Genomic DNA, 27,133 nt, shown 5'->3' with positions numbered 1-27,133 from the left:
AAAACGCAACTTATTCGCTTATTCATCAACACTCAGAAATTTTGCCTTTCAATTCGTTCTATGTATATCCTTGTCTGATACGTTAGTGAAATCTAAGAAAAGATCAGCTGTTTAATTATCAACACCACCAATAACAGCTTGCTGACAGCGAATTTCAAAATGGAGGTGGAAGATTGGAAAGTGGAAAAATAATTACAATTTAGGTTTTTTCCAGAACTATTGATTAAAAAATAATCTAAAAATTTTCATTAATTAACATAAGTAAAAAACTTTTACGCTTTATACCTGGCTTCGTTATGTAAGTATCAATTAATAAACTAAAAAACCTTTAAATGTAATATGTAGTTTTCAGTGGCAGTTCCTGCTTTTTCAAGCACTTGTGTCTAAAATAGCTTTGTTAAAGTCCTATACAATGTGGAAATACACAAAACTTGACTCTGTCAGCGAAAAAGACACCTTATTCCACGATTTAGTCCATGAAGTGAATAACTCTGACCCAGGGGCTAGATTATCATTTGCCTTGAGAAACAAATTAGAAAAGTATTCACTCAAAGGAAGGAAAGAAATTGTAAACCGCGTAAAGCAAGGCTGCTCTCCTCTGTTTAAAGCATGTAAAAAGGGTCAGCAAGAAATTGCAGAATATTTGATTAACACTTGTGGGGCTGATGTAGAGCAAAGAGGCAGTTATGAGGTAGTTGAAGACAGGTCCAACCATGTAGTTACCCCCTTGTGGTGTGCAGCAGTTTCAGGTATTAATTTAACATACACAGTTACTTGCTGCAGCTGTTTCTATGTATTTCCTGTAGGAAAACTGTCAATAGTTAAACTTCTGATACGCTCTGGGGCTGATATAAATGCAGTATCAGACAGTGGGTCAACTCCCATAAGATCAGCTTGTTTTATGACTCATTTTGAAGTGGTTAAATATTTGGTTCTGCATGGAGCTGACATAAACAAGTCCAACCACAATGGGGGCACTTGTCTGATAAATTCAGTACAAAGCCCCAATTTGTGTCACTTTTTGTTGAAACATGGGGCTGATGTGAATGCTAAAGACATCCAAAATAAAACAGCCCTGCATTATGCTATTCAAGAGCACCGACTGGAGACTACCAAGTTGTTACTAAAATATGGAGCTGATTATAATGCTAAATCTAGGTACTGTTAGGTGCTGTTATAATAATTAAAACTATAATATCTGCTTGATGAAGTTAGATATGGAGATGATGCACTTCAAATGGCCTGTTTGAAAGGCGCAACATGGATTTATGAATATCTTGTTAGAACTTTTACTTTTCCACCTCAAAGAATTTGTGATGCTGAGGAATTGTTGGGAGCTACATTCGTAGATGAATTCAGTGATGTTTCTGTATGCCTGCAGTACTGGCGACATGCCATCAAAATCAGGGATGAGAATGGATTGCATCCAAAACAACCTGTAATGCCTTTGCAAGAATGCTACAGAAATCAAAAAGAATTTGAGACCGAGGAGGAGATTTTAACAATGGATTTAGATACAATCAGGATTCAATGTCTGCTAGTTGCTGAGAGAATTTTAGGCACTCATCATAAAGACACAATTTTTAGGTAAAATCCTTGGGTTTTTTGGTAAATTTTTAAAACTTTATTAACATAAAATGTAGGTTAATGTACAGGGGTGCGTCTTATGCCGATGTAATGCGGTATCAACGATGTATAGAAATATGGCGTAGGGCGTTGCAAGTACGCACTGAAAAAGACACAATTCTCTACACAGATACATGTTTTACTGCCTTGGCCTTAGTGAAACTTATGGTCGATTTTAATGTAAAATCCATACAGAATGAGATTGACAATACAGAGCAGCGATTTCATGACATTGTGGAGACTTTCAAGCTGCTGAGTGGCAGTCTTCAGGATACTAGAACACTATTGTTAGTGAGACCACAGTACAAAAGACAGCTAGATTTCTTTGAGAAAACTGTCAAGTAAGTTTTTATTTCAATCACATAAATTTTCTTAGCTTTTGGGTTTTTTGGTCTCATATGTGTTGGGCTTAGAATTACATTGTGGTGCATTAATACTGGATATAGCATCCTTTGATATTGTATATACCTTGGGAAATAGTCTAGTAAATTGTGAGTTGAAAAATCCATGCTTCGCATGGTTAGCTTGCATAATCATTTTTCTTACTTAAACCTGTATTAACGTCACTGGATAGAAAAAACAGAACCGTTTAAAGAGGTTTTTCACTCATGCAAATGATCCTAACTAGAGTTGGGTAAATAGAAGTCAAAAACTATTTTGTATATTACTTCAAAAAAATCTGGTAGAAAAAAGAAGTATAAGATATGTAAAAAACTTATGATTGATTTAATGTAAAACATCGCGATATTTTGATACACTTTTAAAAAATAATGTTATTTAATTAGTTAAAAATATATAGGTTGTCCTACCTAGCTAATGGCTACAGCAGCACTGTATTATCATCCAACTTAAAACTTAATCACCTTGCAAATATAGCACATGTGATGAAATTAGTTGATGTAGAATAACGAAAAACCTTGTCTCATATAAGAAAAGGCTACGTTTTAATAGTTACAAAGTCAGGTTGCCGCAGCCATAACATGTACATATGGAGAAACCATTAAAGATGATAGATTTAAAATTAGGCCATACACTGCGAACTAAGAAAATAAAAAAAAGGTATGTCACGAAGTATCAACGGTCTGGATAAAAAGGTGAACGATGTTTCAACAGAATGCATACATATTTTATATGTGAGATGGTATTGTTACCAAAATAGGTTGCACATCTGGAATCCCCCGAGAAAACAAACACAGTTGAAAAATCATGCAGACACCGTTCAGATTCAACTTTTGGAAGGTACTAAAAAAGGCTGCCGGAATGGGTGTTTTTGGTTTCGTGTGATTTGTTTTTTAATTTCGATCCGAGCGCCAGAACGGTTTTTTAATTATAATATTGTTTTACAAATAACCCGATGCGAAGTTTTAGGCACTAAAGTAAAAAACAAACTAACTGATTTTGTATTCGATGCGCTTTTAGTTAGTTTATCCCGTTAAAACTGAATGACGAAAACTCGCTATACAGAACAACAAATAAAGAAATAGAAACTTTTTAAAAATACCCTGTAATTTTTTTCTCGTCCAAAACTATTAAATTACATGGCGATGATAATTCAAGATTTACGGTGGAATCAAACACAACGCGTTAAATGTTAACATTTTCCTGTCTTCAAATGTACATGTTAAGGAAAGTACATATTTGTACATTGTCGTGGAAGGTCTCTATGTGACTGCTTTTTTCCGCATTTCATATTTATTTTCTACAATCGTAATGTCTCATTTTCTCCATATTTCATTCTTCATTTTTCCGTTTCTGCCTTAGGTGCGTCACACACTTAATCTACTTAATGATCGAAACAGCGAAAACGCCCTCCAACAAGGAACTAGTCTGCGACCTCTTACGAGGCCTTATCAAAATTAACATAAAATGCCTCACAGCTGGCGACTCCATACTACATCTCTGTGTCTCTAGATTAAACACCATAAGGTCCAGTTACTTCTTAGATGAGGAACCCGTTATGATTTTCCCGAGGGAGAGCGTTGTGCGGTTGTTATTGCAGTGCGGGGCTAACGTGAACGCGAAAAACGACTTAGGTCGTACTCCCCTACACGTGGCAGCGATGGCCTACAATTATTCGTCTGAATTGATTGGGCTTTTACTCGATTACGGGGCACATTTGGATCAACCTGATGGACAAGGGGATACCGCCTTGCATGCTATCGTAGGCCTAATAGCCAACAACTGTATGATTGCCGACAAGGCTGACATTAATTTAGTGAATTATATTAGTTTGAAGTGTATGTGCGCCTCGCAGATTGTCAAGTTAAACATCCCTTATGTGGACCAGGTGCCCAAGACTCTGGAAGCCTTCATCAAGTCGCACGAACACGCCCAGTATCCCAATTAATATATATTTTTTATTATTTGCTCGAAATTGAAATATTGTAAATTGTTTTTATTTTAATAATGCTTTCATTTTTAGTGCCTGATAGGTGTTTTTTTACAAATTATTTTCTCATTAAATTAAATGACGTAGGGGAATGTCAGTAGGGCTGTTAGTCCTCAAAGCAGTTGTGTCTGTTTGCCTCCATCTCAAATCACTTTTTGTTATATCTTTTATTGCAATCGATAGAACGGCCGCAAAGCAGATTTGTTGACAAATTTCTAGTTTGTGGTGTTATTTAATATTCATTGTACTTATTTTTGTATAAACGTTAAAAATTGCAAACTTAAAACTCATTTATTGTGTTCTTGAGTGTGCCTTGGTATTGTAGTGTTTGTAGATATGTCTGTGATATTGTTAGGAAGATGCACTTAAATATTTCTGAAGTGTTAATCATTAGTTGAAAATGTAATGATCACTGACCCGTGCTAAACTGCTTGATAATTTTTTGCCTTAGAAAAGTGTTGCAATTTAAAATTCTCACTAGAGCCAACTCACCCAACGAGTTGCCGTGTGCGCGCGTGATGTGATATTAATCTAATATACAGGGTATACATAAAGTATGGAATAAATTCATTTTTTGAATTTCGAATTAAAATAGTAGGAAACGCTTGAACACGTCCACTTTAGTTTATAATTCCACATATTTTGATTGGGTAATATTGGTCGTGGCTTCATCATTGTTCCAGATATGACGTCATTGTTATTCTTGTTAAGATAACCCTCATTTTGGATCATATATGTTTTTTATACAGGACATACTATGTTTCATTGTTAAATAACAATTTTTTGGATACATTCTTAAAAACATATTTTTCTTTACGGTGCCTAACGATAAAAGATAGACATTCACTAAACGGATTGGGGTAGTCTTTTGTTGATTTATTTGATAGGTTTATTTATTTATTTATTTCTATCGAAACGGTATTTTTATTCGTTTAATATAAAACATTTTCATGTTTGTTAGTTTTGGTTTGACTTCGTTAAGGGTTCATTTCAAATAAAAGTTGTATTACAATGCATTTATCCATAACACAAAGAATTGAAATGCTTGTGGTGGTAGAGTGCGAACACAACAGAGGGTGTGTGGTTTATTTAACAACAAATAACCGGATAGATCAATAAACCAATCAGTAGTCATCTAAATTGAGAAAAAAATTCGAGATATTGGTTCTGTGGGGGACAAGCTAAAGACTGGGCGGTTTGCAATCATTGAGGTCAAAAAATTAAATGTTTTATTAGCTGTACAAGTAAATTTACATAGTAGCATTCGATAACTTAGTCTTTATTACGATTTCCCTCTTTCGTCTGTACCTAAGGTTTTAAAATCTGAAAAGTGGCATCTCTACAAAATACATTTTGTACAAGAGTTAAATGAAGACGTTCCAGATCGGCAAATGGAATTTAGTCAAACCCTAATAATCATGTACCATAATTATACTCGCCAAGTTAAAAACATTATAATATATTTTCAGACGAATCAACTTTTATCTTAACCAGAGACGTTAATAAACAAAACTGTCTCTATTGCGTAAAGAAAAATCCCGGACGGATGAAAGGACACTACACTTAATACGCTAGAAAAATTGTTGTTTGGAGAGATTGACGAAAATCAGATAATTAGGCCCCACTTTTTGAGGAAACTTTGACCGATCAAGGATATCTGGAACTTTTAAAACATTTAGTTCTTCCTTTAAAAACTTTATTTCCCGGTCCCAATAACCTATTGATATGATGAAAATTTATGGTTCCGGCAAGATAGTGCACCTCCGCATTATACAGTTCAGGTTAGGCAGTAGCTATGATATAGCATTTCCCAAAAGATGGATCGGAAGGCGTGGACTAATTGTATCGCTACCAAGATCTCCAGAGCTTAATCCTTTGGACTATTTCGTGTTTGGCCATTTGAAAAACGCTGTGTGGAAAAATAGATCTGAAACAGTTGACGACTTAAAAACTAGGATTAGAAAAGAATGCGCTGATACTAGTAAAGAAAGAATAAATATAGTTCAGCATAAATCTATTCACAGTTTGGAATACTGCCAAGCGCAAGAAGGGCTTCAATTTGAACATTTAATTTAGTAAATACTTATTATTTCTACTTATTAAATAATATGTTTTTAGGAATGTATAAACAAATTTGTTATGTAACATAGTAAAAAAGCTTATGCCCTGTATGTAAAAAATGTGCCCTTCCACATAAAATGGTGAAAAACAGGACTTTCCATAAAAAAACAAATTAACACTGACGTCACATCTGGAACAATGATAGCGTCACATCCAGTATTACGTAACCATAACATGTATAATTATATACTAAAGTCGACCGTTCCAAGTAATTTTTATTATTTTAATCCCAGGCCGAGAAATTTAATTTATTCCATGCTTTATGTATACCCTGGATAAGTATCACTTTATGTCTTGAAATATCTAGCCTAATAAAACCTCTAAGCCTTGATAGATAAAAACCGATCAATTTTACTCGACGCTTAAAGCAGCATTGTCAATATCCATCTAAAAAAGAGTGATAATCTGACTAAAGGTAGCTTCAGACCTATTTCTTTCCTATCATCTTGTTGAAAAGCATTTAAGGGGGTATTATGGTATAGAAAAGTTGATTAATTTATGTGCTTTAATACATGAATCAACTGGTAGTTCCTTTTTTAAACGCAAAAGGACAATTCAGGTGACTATCTGCATTGTTATTAATTTTGTTACCCAAGCACAAAGCAACCTGTGTTTCTACATTTGGTGATTCTTGAATCCCATGAGCTTGAACTTCAGGATACAGGAAAAGTCTCGTGACGTCACATTGCGGTACAGAGAGCAAACGTTCAACACGTTTTCACTGATACGCTTCCGTTTCTCAATTTTTATTATACAGAAATTGAATTAAGTAGTTATCTTATTCGACTTAAAAGGTCCGTAACAGTTTTAGTACGGTCTGGGCTGTCTTGTCTACGATCTTAACTACATTCGGGATTTTCATACGAAACTTCCCTAGGTACTCGTCTCTCCGAGGTCGTAGGACGTCTTCAGAATGTAAAATGTTTTCATCACATTAGGAAATTTTCTTCTGATAATTAATTTTTCAATGCGTGCTTGTGGAAATTCGGATCAGTATATGCATCCAACTGTCTAAGGCAAAATACTATAAGTTCAGCATTGCCAGAACAAAGAAAAGAGGAATGATATGGCAAGTGCGAATTAATTGACTGTGAATGCTGCAAATGCCTCTTGCAGTTCGGTTACGTTTCCATGTTATGTTGAAGAGGAAAATAGTTATTTTCTGATTTAAAAACAGAGAAAGCTGCGATGTAGCCAATTTTACGCCAATATCACATGAAAGCCATTCATCCAGTATAGTTTCTTTGCTTAAAGGCATGACGCTTTGTCTTCTTTTCAGTATGTCCTTCGCACTAGTATGAGCACTTCGCTTGGCTTGTAGTTATGTTTATTGGTGGTAACGTTTATAAACCATTCGCTAATATTTTAAACAAATACACCCAGAAATACCACAGCGTTAGAAGTAGTCCAACGAGATTAACTTTAAATTCACATGCTTCACAAAGAATAAATTATCAGCAAATTGCGATCAATTCAATTCCTTGACCGATAAAGTTTAAATGAACCGAACTTTTGTTGATTTCTAAACATCTTATTAGAACGGTAATGCGCATGAATGACTCTTTGTAAATGTGCAAAAGTCAGGGGTACAAATCATGTTATCTTCTAACGCCTAACAATTGCGCATCAATTCCTAGAATTACATAGGAAAATTATCAAATTGTGGGGCATCCCCAACAAACATGCGACTAATAAAACAGATCTTTTGCAATCAAATATTATATATTTACATAATTAACTTTAAATATCACAATTTCTTAAGGCTAAAAACACTCGGTCAAAAAAAAATCCAAACCACACTTAATACTGAAGAAACACACAAACCAACCACAAGCAGCCCTATTACAGCCTTTATTTGTTACCCCAAATCGTCAATTAAATATCTCTCCTAATACTGAGATCTAGAGGCCTGTCCACGTCCATGGACATCTTCTCATCGTCCAGTTCGTAAGGTCTGTACAGCTTCTTACTCTCGTATCTTTCCACAAAGCCGTACCTGTCATCTTTAATGTCAATCACCGCTTTAAATCTTATAATATCTTCGTCAGAGGGCGCATTTGTTGGCGACTCCTTGTGGTAACTATCGCTGTTTTTGACATTGTTGACAGCGGTTATGACAGACACGCGATTCTCTACGTGTTCTTCGAAATATGACCGATTCTCTTTCGTTTCCTGTTGCTTGGAAGACGCGTCAAGACTTACTTCCATATGGTTGATGGGTTCGGATGCAAAATGTTTGTAGGTTTTGACGTGTTTTCTTAAGCTGCTGGGATCGGTGTATCGTTTGAGACAACCTGGAACTTTGCACCTATACGGTTTTTCCACTGAATGAGTCCTGGTGTGCTTGAATCTGTCGCTGGAGTTGGAGTAAGCCTTGCCGCAGCCTGGGACTGGGCAGATGTATGGTTTTTCCCCGCTATGGGAGCGGGAGTGGATTTTGAGGTTTTCTGCACGGGAAAACGATTTATCGCATTGAAAGCATTTGTGAGGTTTCTCGTTAGTGTGTGTCCTCACGTGAACCAGCATCTTGTATCTACAAAAGTAGTTTTTATTAAAGTTTTAATGTGAAAAAAGCATGTTTGGTATTACCTAGCATTGAACCCTTTGTTATTCCTGGTGCACTCCTCCCATCCGCAATGGAACAGCCCATCAGGCCCTCCTGCTGAGTGACACTGAGATACGTGATTCGCCAATTCAGTCAATGACTGAAATATGACTCCGCAGTTTTTCCATAAGCATTGCTTTTTCTCCTCTTTTTTCGGTATTTCAATGGAGTGGGAGGGCACCTCAATGCTGGAGACCGAATTGTCGCTGTCGCTCTGCAAAAATTGTACAACGTAACAACAACGTAATGTATACTTCCCAGGCAGACCACAAACAATTATTACCTGCGTGCTATTACTGGGCGATGTGATCATGGGGTAATCCTCATTGTGATCCATTGAATGCGGGAAATACTGATGAAAGCTCGATTCCAACAGCGGAGGGGAGTTCTCGTAGGGGTAGTAGTAGTAGTGGATCGGTTGCCCCACGATCATTCTGTTGAAGGGCAAAAACATTGTTATTGTTGTCGTGTTTATAACTAAGTTATTGCTGGTGGCAGAACAAAACAATGTAATTTAATAAACGTTTATACACTGAACGTCCGCGATGCAATAAACCGCTTTGTCAAAATCCAGCATATTTGAAGCGAAACTGGTTATGAGCTTAAAAATACATTTTAGCTCTTAATCGTGTCGTGACTGATAAGAATGGTGTATTTGGTTTTGCAGGGCTGGATTTGCATACTAATTATTGAGGCGATGGAAATTCTGGTTTTTACTCTAGGACGACTTAAATTCCTTCATTTGATGATGGCACACTATGCTTCTCGTCTTTTTTAAAAACCAGAAAATTTTAAAAGAAACAATTTTGCGTTTACGAAAAGTGGTACTTAAGTAAGAGATTTTCGAACGCAGTTCTTCAAAAGAACTGCGTTCGAAAATCTATTTTTAACTTTTTGAAATTAAAAAGTTCTAGTTTCGATCCTAAAAATTACGAGTTCAGAAAACATTAAGTTTAAATTTTACCAGTAAACTTCCAGGTTCGCAATGTTACTAGATGGGCCCAAACCAAAGTTATTTGCAAAACTTATAGTCTAAAAAATTTCAGTTCTGACTGACGTGAAACATTGGAGGAATTTGTTAGCAGGGACGTAGAATAGGTTGAATGAATGTGAAAGAGAGGCGGGGAGCATGAAAGTGCTTAGCACGCGTAAGTCACTTTGGCGGGCCCGTCACCTCCCGCTTAAGTGAAGTTATGTGCTTACACAGCAGCAGGCCCCGCGACTTGAGGAAGCGAACGAATCTGTTGGGGTGTCTTGATCTCATTGGATGGTGCGACTAATTGACGCAAGTACCACATTGTAGCGCGCATGGAAGCTCGTACTCATCCTTTCGAAGCGAAGAATCCTCAGCGACTGTACGTTCCTCAGTCAGCCGCGTGCCGTAGGTACTTCTTGAAGAACGCCCGTTCAATTATCGATCTCAATGACAAAAACGGCAGGTTTTTCCAAAACAGCTTCGAACTAAATTTTCTTCGACTTTTTTAATTCGACCACGTTTCTTTTCTTTTATAGTTGGCAAGACACTCATATACAGGGTGACTTATTGGAAATGCGACGTGGCAAAACCCGAGACAGGGGATACGAAACTATGACGATTGGACCCAACATACCTCAACTGATATTGCCTGTTTCAGAATTATAGGGTGTTAATGGTTGATTTATTATTATTTTTAATTCCTCACTAAATGTTTGTGTTTTCATTGCGCCAACACCCCAACTAGTACATTTATGTTTTGTAATATGTCAAGTAAGAATTTTCAGTCTAATTTTTACAAAGCTCTTAGAGAGCCCTAGTTACAACCCGCCGCTTCGGCACATTTCTTGACTTTTTTGTGAATGCTACTTAAGTCAAACTCTCTAAAACGTAATGAAAGAGTTTCTGTTTTTAACCAAAGAAAGTATTCTCGTTTAATCCCGGTATGCTGCCTCTTTTACGAAATTTTCACCCATAAGCCAATTTGCGTCGTACCATTGCAAAATCCTCAAGAACGACGCAGTACTTAGCTGTTGCTACTTCGGCTCGTCGAAGTACTTAGACTATTTCCTTGTAGGCATAAGAACTCCTTCAAGTAAGATTCGCGATACGATTTGTGTCTTTGTTCGAACGAATTTTATTCAAATACTTATTTTGCGTTTGTTAATGGCTTTTCATTTTTTAACGATCGAAAGAATTACCCCGTTAATTAATTACATTTTTTTAATTAATTCGGGATTTAATATGATACAACACGAATTAGCTTTTGGGTGATAACATCGTAAACAAGTAGATATCGGGATTAAACGAAAATACCTATTTTGAGTAAAAGTAGACGATCTTTTAACATCAGAACCAGACACGTTGGGTGGAATCCTCATATTTTGATATCCCCTATTTCGGGTTTTACGGCGAATCGCCCTGTATGTAGGCCGCATTCATATCGCGCAATGCATTAAACAGTGCTAATTACGAAATTATTGCTTATTATTGACACTCGAAAAATTTGGAACATGTGCGACTGCCTTAAGGACCATTAGAGTACCGAGAAAGAGTGAATTTCTCGGAAATTTACTCAAATTTCAAGGAAATATGTAGAACTTTAAAAGGCTGACGCGGTAGACTGCGGAACTCATCAAAAACTTCGAGTGTAACTCTGGACTGAAGAACCAAAGCGGAAGTTTCCTATGCTCGTGTTGATAATACAGTTTTTGAGCGAATTGCCTATTCTGCGCAGCTTCCCGCCCAGTGCCAATGCATGCGCAGTGTGCTTGCGTATTAAAAAATGTGGAAAAATCTGGCCAAGCATTTTCCAGAATTTCCGTCAAATTTATTTTACTCGTTAAATCCATCTCTGTACAAACCACACACGAGACGGGGGGGACAAAGTCACAATCCTATTTACATTATGGCTCGGTTACGTCTGTCGATCTGGTTCGAACCGGTACCAATGCTTCTCCTTGTCATGGGGGTTTGATAAGCCGGAGAACAAGCTTAGTGCTTGACCCTGTAACCGGGCCGAACCGGATCGGTTGGCCCTCTTATCACTTGGACTATTTTCAGTCGCCGCTTTGTTGGACTTGAGCTTTCTGTGGACTTAAGACGAAACGGGAATTTCTTGGGATTAGAAGATGTTTGTGTTTGGGTGCTTTCAATGATGGATTTAAGATTAGCCGATGCTATTTTTGGATGTCTGATGTAATATGTTGCGTAATTTGTTGGTTTTTTAAGTGTTTTTCTGAACACTGCCGAACGGGGGTTCTGAGGTGAAGTTACGGGCTGTAATGTTTCGAGGCTACGCAATTTGTTCTCGATAAGTGCTTTCAGTGTTTCCGATTTGATGGTTCCGTTAGGTGAAGAAATATATGGTTTTGTCGTGCCACTGGGTCGTTCCCTGAAAACAACCTTGCGGTCAGATTCTTCGAATTCCTCATTAGAAAAATTGGAATTAATTAGCGCACTTCCTTGACAATCTGTTCGCAGCAGAGCCCCGTCTCCGAAATTAGTACTATGCAGCTTCGGCGAAGACTTTAAATCTGAATAGCTAATATTTTCACACGAGTTTATGCATTTGCAATATGATGTTAGTGGCGAATTGTTTGTTTACACAGTACCAGTTATTACCGGATTTTTAAGTACTTTCTGCGTGCCCCACGCGGCCCGATAGAACAATCAAAAATACAGATAAAAGTATTCGTACAGACGCTATGGATACAGTGACGGCGGCGTTAGATGCAGATAACCAGTGGGAAAAAGCGCGTTTATTGTTGAATTTGACGTCAAATTCTACAAGTTTTACTGTTTGTTTTGACGGTAGAGCTCGAGGTGTTCCAAATAGCCGTTTCCTCCTCTACATATTTACCGAAATGTCCTCTCAGGAAAAATAGTGCATTTTTACAAGCGTTCCTTCGGAAGTAGCAATCATCAATCAAATAACTTGAGTAAAAACATTATCTCTATAAGGTTGAGTTCGCGCCGACCTCCATCGATTCTCCGAAGAATATCAACCTTATCTCTGCTGGTGGTACTGATAGCGACCCCTAATAACTGCGACTTGTGTAAACAACCGAATAATGATAAGTGCGACTAGTTGTTTTCCATTTCGAGCTAATTTTGGACTTCTCGTATTGTGAAGTAATTACAGGATATTACGCCAATCCACAATCGAAAAACGGACTTACCATAGAAGACATCTGGGTTGTACCGCCAACAAATTACCACAGTTGTATTAATTTTTAAACGAACGGGAGTGTCTCAGGTAAAAGACAGTTGATGATGTATTAGGCAGAGGGTCTAAAAAACTACTGGGGCTCTATGGGTGAAGTGAACTGTTATTAGTTTGTCCCCTGCATGGGTCCGACCACTGGCAGCGGGTGTCGCCTCTTTTTTTATTTGGTTGGATAAAAAAGCACATGTTACATGACGATCAGTGGCGGGCGCAATCCACAATGCGTGTAATAATTGCGACCATATGTTAATGTCCTCAAGGAAAGTCATGAAAAGTGCGTGACCGTTTAATGATCGAAGTCGCTAACAATCGCCGTATGATTTAGGTGACGTCAATAATAAATAGTTTTTTGCGTCCCGGCGCCTCCACTGAGTCGGATCAAACCTCGGACCCCATACAAAGACCATCTACATAAATAGGCTCTCGCCGATGGCCCATTGTGTGTACTCCTCTCTTTCGCGCTCAGTACGTAAAAGGAGTTTTCGTCTTTCTCTGTCCCACGTGAGCCGCTACTGGTGCCAAAAAATGCCCCCAGCAAGGATCCGACGACCTGGTGGTCGACTATCGACGAAAGAAACTTTTTAATTTGCCAGTTTAGTCTTGTATTATGTCGATGGTTGAATAATATACGGGGTGAATATTTGCTATCACGTTGTCAACATTTTATTTTCATTATAAAAGATCGAAACGGAGATTTTAAGCAGACGTTTGAGACGAAAGTGGCGTGTCCGGGACAAATTCGTCCGTTATACATTGCCGAAGTTAGCAAAATCCGAAGTTAGGTAAATCGCAAGTGGCTCAATCAACGCCTTGCACTGATGGTTCACCATCTTTTTCGAGTTTTCTTAGTGAGAGAAGCCACTGGGAATTTGCTATATCTCAAAATTGCGTTTGCTTGAAGAAGTTGAGGGGAACTCTGGATGAAACCCCTTTGGTTTCTGGTGATCGCTTGTGAGATTGTGGGCATTACTGCGGCCTTAAAATTTTAGGAGTTTTTGTGGGACCCCTCCAAAATTGTTGAAATCCCCACTGATTTTCGGGCAATCAAAAAACGATTTTTCCCGAAACCCACGTTCTACCAGAAAAATGGTGGGAGGACGCGCTCCTTCGGCCCACAAAGAAATTCAGGCAACTTCATTTACAGTAACCTCAAAATTTTAACTTTGAAATCTCAACTTGGAACGCCGCTGGTTTTAGGACAATTAAAACGATAGTTTGTCTAGAGCCACCTCGGACCGCAAACCAACGGTCAGCTATAAAAACGGTGACAAAGCGTGCCTCGTTCTAACGAAAACAAACCTAACGACTTTATCTTCAGTGGTTTGAATACTTTGAATCCCCATTTAAAAGTAACTTGAAATCACGCGCCGAACACATCGAAACGTGCACCGACGACGTACGCCTCTGGTTTTTAGCTAATAAGACTGACGTCAAGGTGTAAAACCCGAAATTGAACCACACACCATCCGTGAATCGATGTTTGCACATACCGGCACAACCGAAATTTCAAAGTACCGTGTGTACATTCGAAAAATTCAATTTGAGATATGTGCCGCAATACATGAGCATGTACGTGCACCTATGTGTATGTATGTGCGCGCGTGTGTGTACCTGTTAACGTGTATGTGTACCTGCGTGGGTGTGCGTATGGAACCCCATTTTATCATTAATAATAAATATTTGATTTGTACAGGTTGTATCTTTACACATTTCCCGTACATATACATTTCCCATATAGCCGAAGAATTTCTGATTTCCCTGTAGACACTTGATCGATTCTCCGCACCTCTATTTCCCGGTCACGTCCGACATAATGACATGGAGAAGGGATGTTTCTGGACTATGTTTAAAAATAGATTAATAAATTATGCCCAGTGGGACCGGCTGAATGATCTATTAAGTGAGGCGTAATTGCAATCCCGAAGTCCGAAGGGACGCGTTCTAGCACTGACCTCTTTGTTTTAATGGCCGTGCTCGATTTTATGGGAAAGATTGTCCATTAAGAATCTTGGAGTCATGTGCGGCTCATACTGTGTTATGTTTCATAAGGGAGGATTCCAAGGTTCAGCTTTTCAATCGATTGTTTTCAAGACCACGTAGAGACTGTGGACCGAAGTCTTGTGTATTCTGCATTATCAGTTGGTGACATAATAAAACCACCTACAGGCAAACTTATTCGAAGAGTTAAACACCAAGGTGCTAATGTAGAGACCAATTGGTAACGTGTGGCAATATTTGAATCATCAATATTTAACCATCACACGTATAGGTGATAAAACTTCTGGTGTGTTTCAGATTAGTAACTGTTCGTGCATAAACCTATGAATTCCATCAACCGATCGATTGATAAATAAATTATTATTAGAAAAATTGATACATCCTTCGTGGAAACCTGAATCCCGAACTGTCGTTCGTCTTTTCCCGTAGGTTTTCGCGCCGTTCCGTTGCATTTTCACCGACTTTCCCGAGTTATTCTGAAAATACGCGTTTTCCAGTTCTAGTCGGTGCGAACTTATGGTATTTTTAGAAGACTTGAAGGATATGGTGGTCGAGGTAGAAATTAGGCCACGGGATCGGTTTTAACTTTTGGGCGCTTCTCTCTTTGGATTTTTCGCCTCGATTGATGCGTGTCTTTCCCCCGCCGTTGTTATCATGAGTTATCAAGAAATCGCGCTCGTTTTATGATAATTGCCACCCCCCAGTGCACAAAGCAAGAAAGAAGGTGTGGTTTGAGCAATAAGCAACAGTGCTGCCAGTGAACAGTGTCCCAAAATGCCGTTCTTCAAGAAGAAGGTCGAACGCAGGAAATCTCTCAGTCGGAAGGAGATTTCTCTTGTCCGATTAGAGAACTTCAGGAAGGAGGTTATCACCGACAACCATACGGTTCCACTGGGTAAGTTTGAGTCTTGGTGCACTTCACACAATCGTAATTGTTGAACTTGAAAGAGTTACCTATAGATGTTGTAATTTTTCCTAAAAATCTTGGAAACTGCACTCACTTGGCAATGGCCTGAATACCATTTGGCAGGTGCAACACTTGGCGCTGCGATTCGTGTCTTTAAACTTGGCAAACGCCCTTTCAGACGATTTCAAAAGCTTCTTCAGTCGTAGATCGAAAAAAAAGGAAAACTACGGAGGTGCGATCAAGTCCCAAATCTTACGTCACAGATTATATATTTTCGGGTATTCCCAAATAGTCTCAACGTGATGCATCGGCAGGTACATGGGCGATAAAGGGACTAAGTAAGGCGGCGATATTTCACAATTCGACAGTATCATTATTCGTTTTACCACCTATAACTATGCGGAAGCCGGAATGGTGGTATCGAGAGTGAACTAAGGGCCGAATTCAAATACGACACATCAGGGAGACGTTGATTTATAGGGGTTACCTACACCTAACCTTTGGAACTGCCATGAGAAATGCATTCCTGTTGCAATAACAGCAATAAAATAAAATGTATGTTTCCATGCAATTTTGAGCCACTCAGATATATAGAAATGGCGGACATATACCATGCTTTGGAAGAACGGTGTTATTTTGCCATGAGGCGTGTGTCTTCAACGTTTGTCTGCATGTCCTCTGCTTCCACTAAAAGAAAATCAAATTAATTTCTCCTAGGGAATTTGAAACAAATCGCTGTTGGAAACCTATATCGGTGTTTTGGTAATTTTTATCTTCAAAATGGCTATTTGAGCAAAACACTAAGAAGCCTTTTTTTATTAGAAATTGACGGAATATTAAAAAAATTGGTTCCTGTTCAAAAAAAGTCTGTGACGTAGTACCGTTGGGTTCAAAAAAACTCCATCGAATGACCGCTCGGACAGCACTGATGCAGGCGGAAATATTTTTCTCACTCCGGAAAAGCACATTTATCCCGCCATAGTGCGCCCTTTATCCTAAACCGTCTATGAAATATAAAAAAAAAAAAAAATAGATCAAACACCCTGTATCTTGGAAATGAAGCGATTTGACACCGAGCTTTATCCGGATTAAATGTCTGTTTCTATGAGTTCTACATCCTCTGCAAATCTGTCGGTACGTTTATGAAACACCCTGTATATGCAAGTTCCTTATGCCACATATATACCAAGAGTGGGGTTAAAAAAAGCGCCCTAGGTATGTCAAATGAGAAGGGCAGGCATTACCTGCTCACTCTCCTGCCTCCCATATATTCTGGCATCCATAAGAAATGCATTGTTGTTAGAGAAATAACATAAATCAGATCACTAATATGAGGAGCTTCCTTTAATGAATTCATGATACAGAACCATTTATGTAGTATATATAATTTTTATTTTTTTGTCTAGAGATTCTGGAGTAAAAATGTACCCATTGCGTAAACGGGTCTAATGAATGAATTTAGTCTCTTGGAATATGCAAATGTTTTGACGGCAACTATGCCCACATCCTACTACATTTACTAAACTATAAATACACATTTGGCATAACACAGTGCCAGTAACAGACTTCCTTCATTTTTCTGGATGTGTACTTATATTTAAAAAGTATGACACATTTTCTAGAACTGTTCGTTCTGAATCAGCACCTTCCAGGATGTTTAATGTAGGGCCAAGCCATGAACGTCCATAGACACGTTCGTCTCGTGTCTTGAAATGCTGTTTCAACTTCGTCGTCCCGATAAAAAATACAAATTTACCGCCAATCCTCCAAAACAACACAATGGGGATTTCTTCAGTCATTCCCAGAAATATTTCCTCTTCTGCTAAAAGCGGCAACGTCGTAACGATCTTTTGTCCTAAAATATCCATGACTGCAGATGGCGTGTCCTTGCCTCTCAAATGTACCCCTTGTTGCCAGATTGTGAAAACTGTCTTTGGACTGGTTGGACGTTCTATATTTTGTGTTATTCTTGTTTTAAGGTGGCCTGGAGTTTATATTTCAATTTCATAATCGAAACATTGATTGGCAAAGATATCTCAAGCCCAGGACCGCATTCCCTTGTCAATTTAGGGTTCTCTCTGCATGCGTTACAAATTTCCTTTGCATGGCAGTATAACGAAAAGCCGTTGTTTTATACCCGGGTTGCTAACATCTATGGAAATTAACATCGAAACATCTGCAGGCTCTGGCAGAGATAACATAATATGTAAATGAAACGTAAATTGCTCCTGTGACGTTCCAGTGGTAGACCAGCGTGCCAATTGTGAGACTGGCGTCATCGATAGTGGCCACTTATTAATAATTCTGTACTCTGTAGCAAATTCCAAGAACTCGATTTGCACAAAATCAATATTTTTTTGAAGGCTTCTTTGATCGCCAGCATATTTGGTTTTAAGTTAAGCTTCAGACATGAAGAAAAGTGTGTCTGCCATAACCGCACCGAGATATGCTAGAATCTAGGTCTGTCCAGACCGGATCGAACCTGACGACATCAGTTAAGATCAGTTTATGCGTAAATGTGATTAAAACTCCAGGATCTTCAATAGCTAATAATTGGATGGAATCGTTTTCTTTAATTCCTAAGGTTAAATCAATAATTGAAAATGGCTCAGGATATTTCAAATTTCGGTGATGGACACTGGAGTAAACACATGAAGTGTTGAGTAATAGCAGACATATTCGGGGAAAATATACTTTATAGCGCATATACACTGAAAGAATTTGTCGATTAAATAAGAAGCATCAAGATATGTTTTATTTATTTCATTTTTTAAGCGACAAGGAGGCCACATGGCCCGATGCTAAATAGGTCTCTAGATACGTGGGAGATGTCTAAGGAAGCGCCGGAGAGGCTTAAAATACCCAATTCCGATTTATATTTGGATAAACTGAACTAATAAACTTTACATTACACAGGCGAGATTTGCAGAAGACTCAACACTGATAGGGAAAAGGGTTTGACCGTGGAGCAGGCAGCTGCAGTTCTCACGAAAACTGGACCGAACGTTTTGACTCCTTCTCATAAGACTCCAGAATATATTAAGTTCATTAGGACACTCACTCATGGTAAGTTGTCCTAGATTAGAAATTCCGAAGCTGAAAGGGATGAAACCTAATAATTTTCCCTGGTCAGACAAACGCTTCATTGAGCGCGATTAAAATTACTGTGGCGAGTTTCCAGGTGTCCGTGTAAGTCAAACCATGCAGCGACCGTTTTTATTGGCCACGATCCTTCCGAGTCCGTACGACAAAACCCGATTGAGGATTATTTTCGAGATCGTTATGGTTCGAATGCGAACTATTTAAACTGTCCCAAATGATTTAAAACTGAAAGATTTTCTAAGAGAAAAAATTATAATTACATGCATTTTAAATATGTGCCTCAGGGACGACTACAACAGTGATCAAGAGGGATAATAAACTTCGTATTTTATTTCTGCTTCGCAATTTTTGTATTTTGTTTCCGTTTCAAAGTTTTAAAATAAACCTACACCACAACTGAATTCAATTTCACACGTTTTAAGCCTTTGAAACGTACGAAAATTCAATTCGTTTCGAACAAAAATGGCTAGTAGCGTTTGAGTCGGATTAGACGACCATTTGACTCGTGTTAATTTGGGTTTAATATCTGATTAAATCATTAATCTTTACGGCACGACATCAAAGATGCCCAATTCTGTGGACGCCTCGGCTCTAAATCCTCCAAACCCTTTAAATGTCGGAAATTTTTTCGTTCTTCATGATCACTTTATGAAGTTCAGTAGTTCTAATGAAAAAAATACAAAACCCAATATCACCTCAAGAAATCCAATATGGCCGACTTTTTGTACGTCTTCGTTTCACAGTGACGTGTGATGACGTGTGAAACAGGCAAAAGAATCTTTCACGATCATTTTGTCGTGGACAATTCACGATGTTTTTTTTATCTGCAGAATCACCGTCGTTAATTCACATATTTGGTGACGGTGAGTGAATTCTTACTTTCTAAGTATTCTAGTTCAAGATGAATGGACTTTTCATTGGTGGCGTTGAACAACAATGTTTCAATATATTATTCTCAAAGTCATGAGTTCGTGTAGCCAAAATTATTCCCCTTGATTAACAATACATAAAGCTGACATTCCAATCAGTTTTATTGCCGGAACCGACACAATATCTTGCTGGCAGCCTTATGATTGATTTGCTTCGCCATATCGCCATCGAATAAGCTCGTAAATGTCGGTCTAGCATGTTCTGACAGTCGCAACCAATTGATTTATTTGGCAAATGCCCAAATCTCGATTAGTTCTTGGTTGTTTATATATTTTCGCGCCTTTTCCAGGATTTTCCCTTTTACTATGGATAGGGGCCGCCCTTTGCTTCACGGCGTGCCTCATTCGCAAACTGTCGCAGAACGAAACGGACACGGACAATCTGATTTTGGGCATAGTCCTAGTTGTTGTGGTCGTGGTGACGGGATGCTTCATGTATTCGCAAGAGCACAAAAGCCAGAAGGTACGTGTGATCTCCAAGTTTAGTTAGTCAATTAATAGGATGCTAATTAGATTATGGAGTCGTTTGCTAACATGGTGCCCCCCAAGGCGACTGTCATCAGAGGAGGGGAAATCATGTCGATTGTGTCGAAAGACCTGGTCGTGGGGGACTTGGTGGATATGAAATTTGGAGACCGGATTCCCGCTGATATCCGGATCATACAGAGTAACGGTTTCAAGGCAAGTGTTGCTGTCAATTTAAACAAAACTCCGGTTCGACATAAGTTTTTAAATATGTTATTACACTTTGGACATTCTGTTTATTTTCTGTAGTCAAAAGTTTTTAATGACTGCTATATAATTGAGAGGTTAGAAACCACTATTCTCCACCAATTCAGACCTGCCGAGTGAGATTTGTAACAATTAAACATTAATCTCTCGTTTCGAGCGCACTTCACCGTTAAATTGCTGTAAAATGCATTATTTACGAAGCGGAAAGTTTATGCTTATCCACGAAGAAACAACACGGTCAGCTGTTAAAACACCATATTGCTTCGGTGGGCGTTTATTTTAGATATTTTTTACTAAATTAATCACGAATGGTTACTATTAGCCGTAACCTTCACGAATGCACACGGAGAAACCCGATCATGGATCGGGTCTCTCCGCGTATACTCCGTCGAATTGTCTAACCTGATTGGTGAGGTCCTGCGTGTCAGAGTACAGGTCTTGCATAAAGATTCGCTCGGGTTTTAGACCCGTTTCTGTCATTTTTTTTGTTATACCGGATGATTCTAGATAAATTGGACAAGCAAATATCTTGAAATCGAGTAGATCTACAAAAAATATATTCGAATAAATTCTTTTGGATATTAACAATGTTTGTCGAGAGTAAAAATGTTTTTACTTGAAACATTTTTTGCTGAATGTGATAAAATTCATAATAATACTTAAAAGACGATTTATTATTATTATAGTGACTATGCGAATCTCCACGTTATTTTCGCGATAACTCCCAGACAAGTAAAATCGTTTTGCTCCGCTACAGGTAGATAATTCGGCGCTTACTGGCGAGTCTGAGCCACAACCCAGAGGCACCGATTGCACCAGCGACAATCTCTTAGAAACCAAAAACTTTGCCTTCTTTTCGACGAACGCTGTGGAAGGAACTGCCAAAGGTCTCTTTAACTTGCCACAAATTTAAATTGCCTCATGGCAATTTGATATTCCAGGCATCGTAGTAGAAACGGGCGATCAGACAGTCATGGGTCGCATCGCAGGTCTCACAGCCCGTCTGCAACCCAACAAAACCCCCATCGCCCGTGAATTGGAACATTTCATGAAAATCATCTCGGTGTGGGCGTGTTTCTTGGGCGTGGTTTTCGGAAGCGCCGCTTTGGCCATGAATTATTCCTGGATCGAAGCCTCTTTGTTTCTCATCGGGATTATTGTCGCCAACGTCCCTGAAGGTTTAAACTTACAATACCGTCAGACATTATTTATGACAATACATTGTTTTTTGCTTAGGTCTCCTTGCCACGGTCACAGTTTGTTTATCTGTGACGGCCAAAAGAATGGCAGCAAAAAATTGTCTGGTAAAAAACCTGGAAGCTGTGGAAACCTTGGGTTCCACTTCGATTATTTGTTCTGACAAAACTGGGACTTTGACTCAGAACAAAATGACCGTTTGTCACTTTTGGTGCGACAATAAAGTGACTTGCGCGGACAGCACACCTGAACAAACCGACGCCACAAGTTACAATCAAGTGGAAGGTAATGAGGCTCTATTGATTGATTTCTGATATATAGGGTTTGTGTAGGGTTTAAGACATTGATGAGATGCGCCACTCTGTGCAACAGAGCCGAGTTCGTGCATGGAGAAGAGAATTTACCGGTGCAAGCCAGGAAAGTGAGGGGTGACGCCTCTGAGGAAGCCATTTTGAAGTTCGTGGAGTTGAGCAAGACGCACGGAAGTCCCACCGATTTTAGATGCAAAAACCCGAAGTTGTTAGAGATTCCTTTCAGCTCTACGACGAAATATCAGGTAAGTAAGTTCGTCAGTTGGATCGGTGATTCACCTTAATTGACTTCTCGTAGTGTGCAATGGATGATACAGTGTGTCCCAAATTCGTGATAAACATATTAAATTAATGAGAACTATTTTTGCGGAATACGGTATGAATAAGATCAAAAATATGTTAAAGTATTGTAATCTAGAGATGTATAATGGTATGTGTAACAGAATCGGATATTTCCGCCATCGCATTTGCATTTATCTTGAATTTTATACTGATACAGTACCCAGTTTAATATATTCGTCATAAGTGGAATTAAATTCGGTATCAGCGACAACGCATATGCTTGTTCGTTGCATTACGTGCTCAATCAGTTATTTCACCTCATCAACGTAATAAAAATTAGCATTTATAGTTTTCATATTATTGTTATACTTTTTTCTAACCAACCCGACCGGGTCGTCGAAACCTGATTCGGCTAGCCGGTGTGGTGGTTATGTCGGTTTTATGCCCGATTATATTAGGTATAGTTTAAATCCCATCTGTAGTTAAAACTGAAGATTTTGACAGATAAACAATGGAATATGTGAACGACAAATCTGAAGCTTAAAGTGCTATTCGGATTCATATCTAATTCTTAAAACTAAGAGCCAAATGTAAGGTGTAAAATGGGGCCTCAGTACTACGTTTCTTGATATTTGGTGAACACAATTCTGTATGTCACGGGAATTATCAATTATTTCATTAATTTGCCATTAATTATGTTAATATGCACAAACGCAAACCACGTTGAAAAAAAGTGCACGCAGTACACGGGTGCCTTTTTTAGTTTAAGCTGAATGAATTTAAAATTGTTGAAAATTAAAAGTTCCAGAAGAACACAGTCGCAATGTTGAAATATGTTTGGTTTATTACAACGTTCCTAGGACGATTAGAGAAATTATCTCGATAGTTGCATTAGTGCAAAAATTACCGGCGTAATTGTGTCACATACAGGGTTTCTTCAACGCCATATCAACTATTTATTTCTTTAATAAAAATGTTTTTATTCATGATTATTGCCAAGAAAACTGAAAATATAGTGACGGGGCAACTCCTTGACATCTGGTGGATGCGCCAGCTTAATGGAACCTTGCGACAATGCATATTTTATTTACTGTCAAGTTCCTTGTAACATAATATATCAAGAGTTTCCAAACGCCATGTTGCATATTATTTGTTTTTTAGTAAGAGGGGATTTTGTTCGACGCCATTGTCGAGAAAACTAAAAATAAGGAGGCGCACTTACGCACCTGCAGAAAGTGATTTTACAGTCACTTTGTCCATAAATGGGTAAGTTATTTTATCCATTCATTTCAGATGTTGACACACATTTCAAAACGAAATTTAATTTTTTGCTTGATATCTTCGATTGTCTGCCTTAAATTTGTGGCTATTTATGCTTAGTTTCATTCTCTACCTATCTATAATAATCAATCACCACTCGTGGAATAATCGCAAAACGGATTTGCTTGAAAGGACCCATTTTGTAATTTTATTGCTTACCTACTATTCATTTTATCTAAATCTGCGTAAATGATAGAAATGCGAACTTAAATGAAAAAAAAAACTTGCGGAAGGACATTTTCTTGACATTTGGCGGATGCGCTTTCTCTGTGTAGTTTTGCGAAAATACACATTTTGCATTTTTGTCAAGTTCAATAACACCATTTGCAGAATATCCCAAATGCAGTTGCCTATTACTTATTTTTTATAAGCAGAAGATTTCTTCTATTGCCATTGCCCAATTGTTGGTGTCAATTGAACTTAAGCTACGCGACTTTACAGTAAGTAATTTCGCCGCCATCCTTCATTTCAATAACTTCTACTAAAGAGTAATATGTGGTAATTTTCTCAGGCCAGTTGCATCCCAGAGAGTTACTGTTGTGGATGGATTAATGGACGCGGACAATGAGTAGAAATCATACGAAAATCTTATCGTCAACATTTCCTTTATTATTTATAAACATCACTAGGGTAAAATAATAATAATTGCAAACACCTTTAAACGCCAAAATGACTTGAACGCTCCTTAACTTAATAACATAAATGTGGGACACACTGTATACTCTCAAAGCACTATTTTCTTAAATACCATTATCTCAACTTAGATCAGTATCCACGCCATGGAAGAGGGATATTGCCTGTTAGTAATGAAGGGCGCACCTGAACGTATTTTAGCTAGGTAATTTTTTTAATTCTAAATTAAAATAGTGTTTTACCTCGTAAATTTGGACAGGTGTTCCACCATCTGCACCGACCAAGGAACCAAAGAAATGACCGACGACATTCGCGAGATATGCGATAAGGCATGCACGGAGTTAGCAGAAAAAGGAGAGCGAGTGTTGGGCTTCGCCGATTTGGTCTTGGACAATTCTTTTACCAAGGACTTCGAATTTTGCGCAGAACCTGCCAATTTCCCAAGGAAAGATCTCAGATTTGTTGGGTTTATGAGCCTTATCGATCCCCCCAGACCGCAGGTAAATATGTCCTTACCGCATGTTTTAGATTTCTTTCTAAGGCACTTAAATAGGTCCCAGATGCTGTAGATCGCTGCAGGAGTGCCGGGATTCGGGTGGTTATGGTGACCGGAGATCATCCAGTAAGATCTTTCCTTAGTTTCAATGTTTTTTTATATTAATTAATTCTACAGATTACCGCTAAAGCAATCGCCAGAGAAGTGGGGATAATTTCCTGCGAGGAGGTGATAGAAGCCTTCAATATTAATATAATAGAAACTCTACCTCCAGATCTCAAAGATAAAGGCATTGTAATTCATGGCTCAGCCCTTCGGGATATGAACAATGACGAGCTGGATCGTATTTTGTACAGTTTTAAGGAAATTGTGTTCGCCAGAACTTCTCCAACACAGAAACTTCACATCGTTGAGGGATGCCAACGGCTCGGGGAGATCGGCAAGTTTTAGTAATTTTCACACACATTTAAATCCTGCGCAAATAAGGGAGAATTCAATGCATATTTTAATATATTCTTTGATTCTGGAGAAGCTTGAGAGATAAAGGAAGTTTTAATTCAATTTTTTTCAGTTGCTGTAACTGGAGACGGAGTAAACGACGCTCCAGCACTAAAAAAGGCCGACATCGGTATTGCTATGGGAATTTCTGGTTCAGAAGTATCTCAACAGTCTGCGGACATGATCCTATTAGACGACAACTTCGCCTCAATCATAACAGGAGTAGAGGAGGGTCGCAGAATCTTTGACAATTTGAAGAAATCCATAGCTTACACACTGGCCTCAAACGTTCCCGAGATCCTGCCCTTCCTTGCCTTCGTACTTTTAAACATTCCACTTCCCTTAGGTGTCATGGCCATCCTCTGCATTGATTTACTGACGGATATGTTGCCGGCCATCAGTTTGGCCTACGAAAAGGCTGAAAGCGACATCATGTTGAGACCACCCAGAAATCCTCGCAAAGACAAGCTTGTTACTAGAAAATTGTATTTCTTGGCATACGGGCATATTGGAATGGTGGAAGCCATGGGCGGGTTCTTTGTTTATTTCGCTATTATGGCTGAACACGGATTCATGCCCATGAGGCTGTTCGGTAATCAACAATTTGTAGTTTTATTTCTTTGTTTCCGAATTTAAGACTTTAGGTCTGCGCTCCCAATGGGATTCTCCATTTATTAATGATCTCCTTGACTCATATGGACAGGAATGGACTTACGAGCATAGAAAAGAGTTAGAATATACCTGTTATACAGCATTCATGATTTCAGTGGTTGTTACTCAATGGCTAGATTTGATTGTCTGCAAAACTAGAATTAACTCAATTTTTAAGCAGGGTGAGTTTCAATTTGTTTTCAGATTATTGGGATATTTTTGGGTTATTTAAGGCATGGGCAATATGGTACTCAACGTCAGTTTAGTGGTGGAAACGGTGGTAGCCTGTATGCTGACGTATCTGCCTCACATGTATTACCTTAAGTTCTATCCAGTATTATTCAGATGGTAAGTAAAATAAATATTTAAGCGCTGTGTTAATTCAGCAGTCAGGATTTAGCGAACAAACGAATAACATCAGGCAACAAATTGAGAATTTGTTATGAAAACTAATTACAATTTGTGAGAACATGCTTACATACTGAAAGAAATATGTCAGTTACTGCATTATTCATTAATTTTTTGAATCTTAACAAATGTTAAATCTATATGTACTTTCAGGTGGTGTTATTCGATCCCATTCGCCTTGTTTATATTCATTTTCGACGAGTTTAGAAAGTGGAGGATACGAAACAACCCCCACGGCTGGTACAGGAAAGAGACCTATTATTAACCACTTAACGTTAGTCATAACAGTTATTATTAACAAAGATAGTTCCTTTATACAAACAGCTTGCAATGAAAAGTCATCCGGGTCAATGTTTTACGCCACCACTTTATAGAGGGAGTGCTTCCAATGATTGTCACTGAATTTTCTCAAGGTGCTTTTACTACAAATTAAATGCCTTCTCGTTGTGCCTAATTTATTGAATAATTGTAATGTAAAAATATGAGAGTGTAATAGTAGCAAATATATTTAGGAAAAATGTTATTTATTGTCCAAACAAGCTCATCGATCGTGAGTGGAACCCAGACTTTTGTTTTTATGTGTGTTTTAACTGAATTTATTTTATAGTTAATTTCCCATTAATACAAGTAATGGCAAATGTGTTCAACCGAATATCGCAATTTTTTTCCAGGGTTTCCAATAAATGTTAAATTATTGTTTTAACTGGAAGTATATTACATTCCAAC

General features: G+C 38.3%; 3 protein-coding genes and 2 long non-coding RNA genes across 8 annotated transcripts; 4 read left to right on the top strand and 1 right to left on the bottom strand.

Annotated features, from left to right (window-relative positions):
* Positions 1-136: 136 nt before the first annotated feature.
* m-cup (mann-cup) lies at positions 137-4,970 on the top strand. Of its 2 annotated transcripts, none has more exons than XM_066300422.1 (6): positions 137-298; positions 353-749; positions 807-1,158; positions 1,216-1,587; positions 1,644-1,967; positions 3,388-4,970. In XM_066300422.1, the coding sequence occupies exons 2-6, from the start codon at positions 413-415 to the stop codon at positions 3,971-3,973; spliced, it is 1,971 nt and encodes a 656-aa protein (XP_066156519.1). In that variant the 5' UTR covers positions 137-298; positions 353-412; the 3' UTR covers positions 3,974-4,970. The 2 variants fall into 2 exon arrangements, with proteins under 2 accessions (XP_066156519.1, XP_066156518.1); XM_066300421.1 differs by having other exon boundaries at positions 346-749.
* On the top strand, positions 1,976-3,126 carry LOC136349127 (uncharacterized). Its single transcript, XR_010733763.1, has 2 exons — positions 1,976-2,720; positions 2,786-3,126. It is a non-coding gene; the product is annotated as an uncharacterized lncRNA (long non-coding RNA).
* A 2,869-nt stretch (positions 4,971-7,839) lies between the features above and the next one.
* LOC136349109 (zinc finger protein GLIS2 homolog) lies at positions 7,840-13,253 on the bottom strand. 2 transcript variants are annotated; one of them, XM_066300447.1, is made up of 4 exons: positions 12,897-13,253; positions 9,025-9,175; positions 8,726-8,955; positions 7,840-8,669 (listed from the first exon to the last, which is right to left on the bottom strand). In XM_066300447.1, the coding sequence occupies exons 2-4, from the start codon at positions 9,172-9,174 to the stop codon at positions 8,012-8,014; spliced, it is 1,038 nt and encodes a 345-aa protein (XP_066156544.1). In that variant the 5' UTR covers position 9,175; positions 12,897-13,253; the 3' UTR covers positions 7,840-8,011. The 2 variants fall into 2 exon arrangements, with proteins under 2 accessions (XP_066156544.1, XP_066156543.1); XM_066300446.1 differs by lacking the exon at positions 12,897-13,253 and having other exon boundaries at positions 9,025-9,381.
* Positions 9,650-10,427, top strand: LOC136349033 (uncharacterized). The gene is made up of 2 exons (XR_010733756.1): positions 9,650-10,176; positions 10,254-10,427. It is a non-coding gene; the product is annotated as an uncharacterized lncRNA (long non-coding RNA).
* Positions 13,254-15,235: 1,982 nt separating the features above from the next.
* On the top strand, positions 15,236-27,110 carry LOC136349091 (sodium/potassium-transporting ATPase subunit alpha-like). 2 transcript variants are annotated; one of them, XM_066300409.1, is made up of 16 exons: positions 15,236-15,836; positions 18,765-18,914; positions 20,170-20,342; positions 20,393-20,560; positions 21,369-21,498; positions 21,553-21,789; positions 21,848-22,093; positions 22,141-22,364; positions 24,486-24,559; positions 24,614-24,854; positions 24,908-24,976; positions 25,028-25,289; positions 25,422-25,940; positions 25,993-26,181; positions 26,233-26,347; positions 26,561-27,110. In XM_066300409.1, exons 1-16 carry the CDS (start codon positions 15,716-15,718, stop codon positions 26,670-26,672), a joined length of 3,030 nt encoding a protein of 1,009 aa, XP_066156506.1. In that variant the 5' UTR covers positions 15,236-15,715; the 3' UTR covers positions 26,673-27,110. The 2 variants fall into 2 exon arrangements, with proteins under 2 accessions (XP_066156506.1, XP_066156507.1); XM_066300410.1 differs by having other exon boundaries at positions 15,238-15,836; positions 20,393-20,564; positions 21,373-21,498.
* Positions 27,111-27,133: the final 23 nt, after the last annotated feature.

Source organism: Euwallacea fornicatus, chromosome 36 (genome assembly GCF_040115645.1).
Source record: "Euwallacea fornicatus isolate EFF26 chromosome 36, ASM4011564v1, whole genome shotgun sequence".
NCBI classification, from domain to species: domain Eukaryota; kingdom Metazoa; phylum Arthropoda; class Insecta; order Coleoptera; family Curculionidae; genus Euwallacea; species Euwallacea fornicatus.
Note: the sequence above shows the minus strand (reverse complement) of the source record. Positions and strands in the feature narration are given on the sequence as shown.

Bases quoted from the DNA above. Each gene is read 5' to 3' on its own strand.
- m-cup (XM_066300422.1), top strand. From the start codon at position 413: ATGTGGAAATACACAAAACTTGACTCTGTCAGCGAAAAAGACACCTTA. The intron at 1,159-1,215 runs GTACTGTTAGGT...TGATGAAGTTAG, and splicing joins GATTATAATGCTAAATCTAG to ATATGGAGATGATGCACTTC. The intron at 1,588-1,643 runs GTAAAATCCTTG...CATAAAATGTAG, and splicing joins CATAAAGACACAATTTTTAG to GTTAATGTACAGGGGTGCGT.
- LOC136349109 (XM_066300446.1), bottom strand. From the start codon at position 9,195: ATGTTTTTGCCCTTCAACAGAATGATCGTGGGGCAACCGATCCACTAC. The intron at 8,956-9,024 runs GTAATAATTGTT...CAATTTTTGCAG, and splicing joins CGCCCAGTAATAGCACGCAG to AGCGACAGCGACAATTCGGT. The intron at 8,670-8,725 runs GTAATACCAAAC...CTACTTTTGTAG, and splicing joins AACAAAGGGTTCAATGCTAG to ATACAAGATGCTGGTTCACG.
- LOC136349091 (XM_066300409.1), top strand. From the start codon at position 15,716: ATGCCGTTCTTCAAGAAGAAGGTCGAACGCAGGAAATCTCTCAGTCGG. The intron at 21,499-21,552 runs GTCTCTTTAACT...TTGATATTCCAG, and splicing joins TGTGGAAGGAACTGCCAAAG to GCATCGTAGTAGAAACGGGC. The intron at 24,560-24,613 runs GTAATTTTTTTA...AAATTTGGACAG, and splicing joins CCTGAACGTATTTTAGCTAG to GTGTTCCACCATCTGCACCG.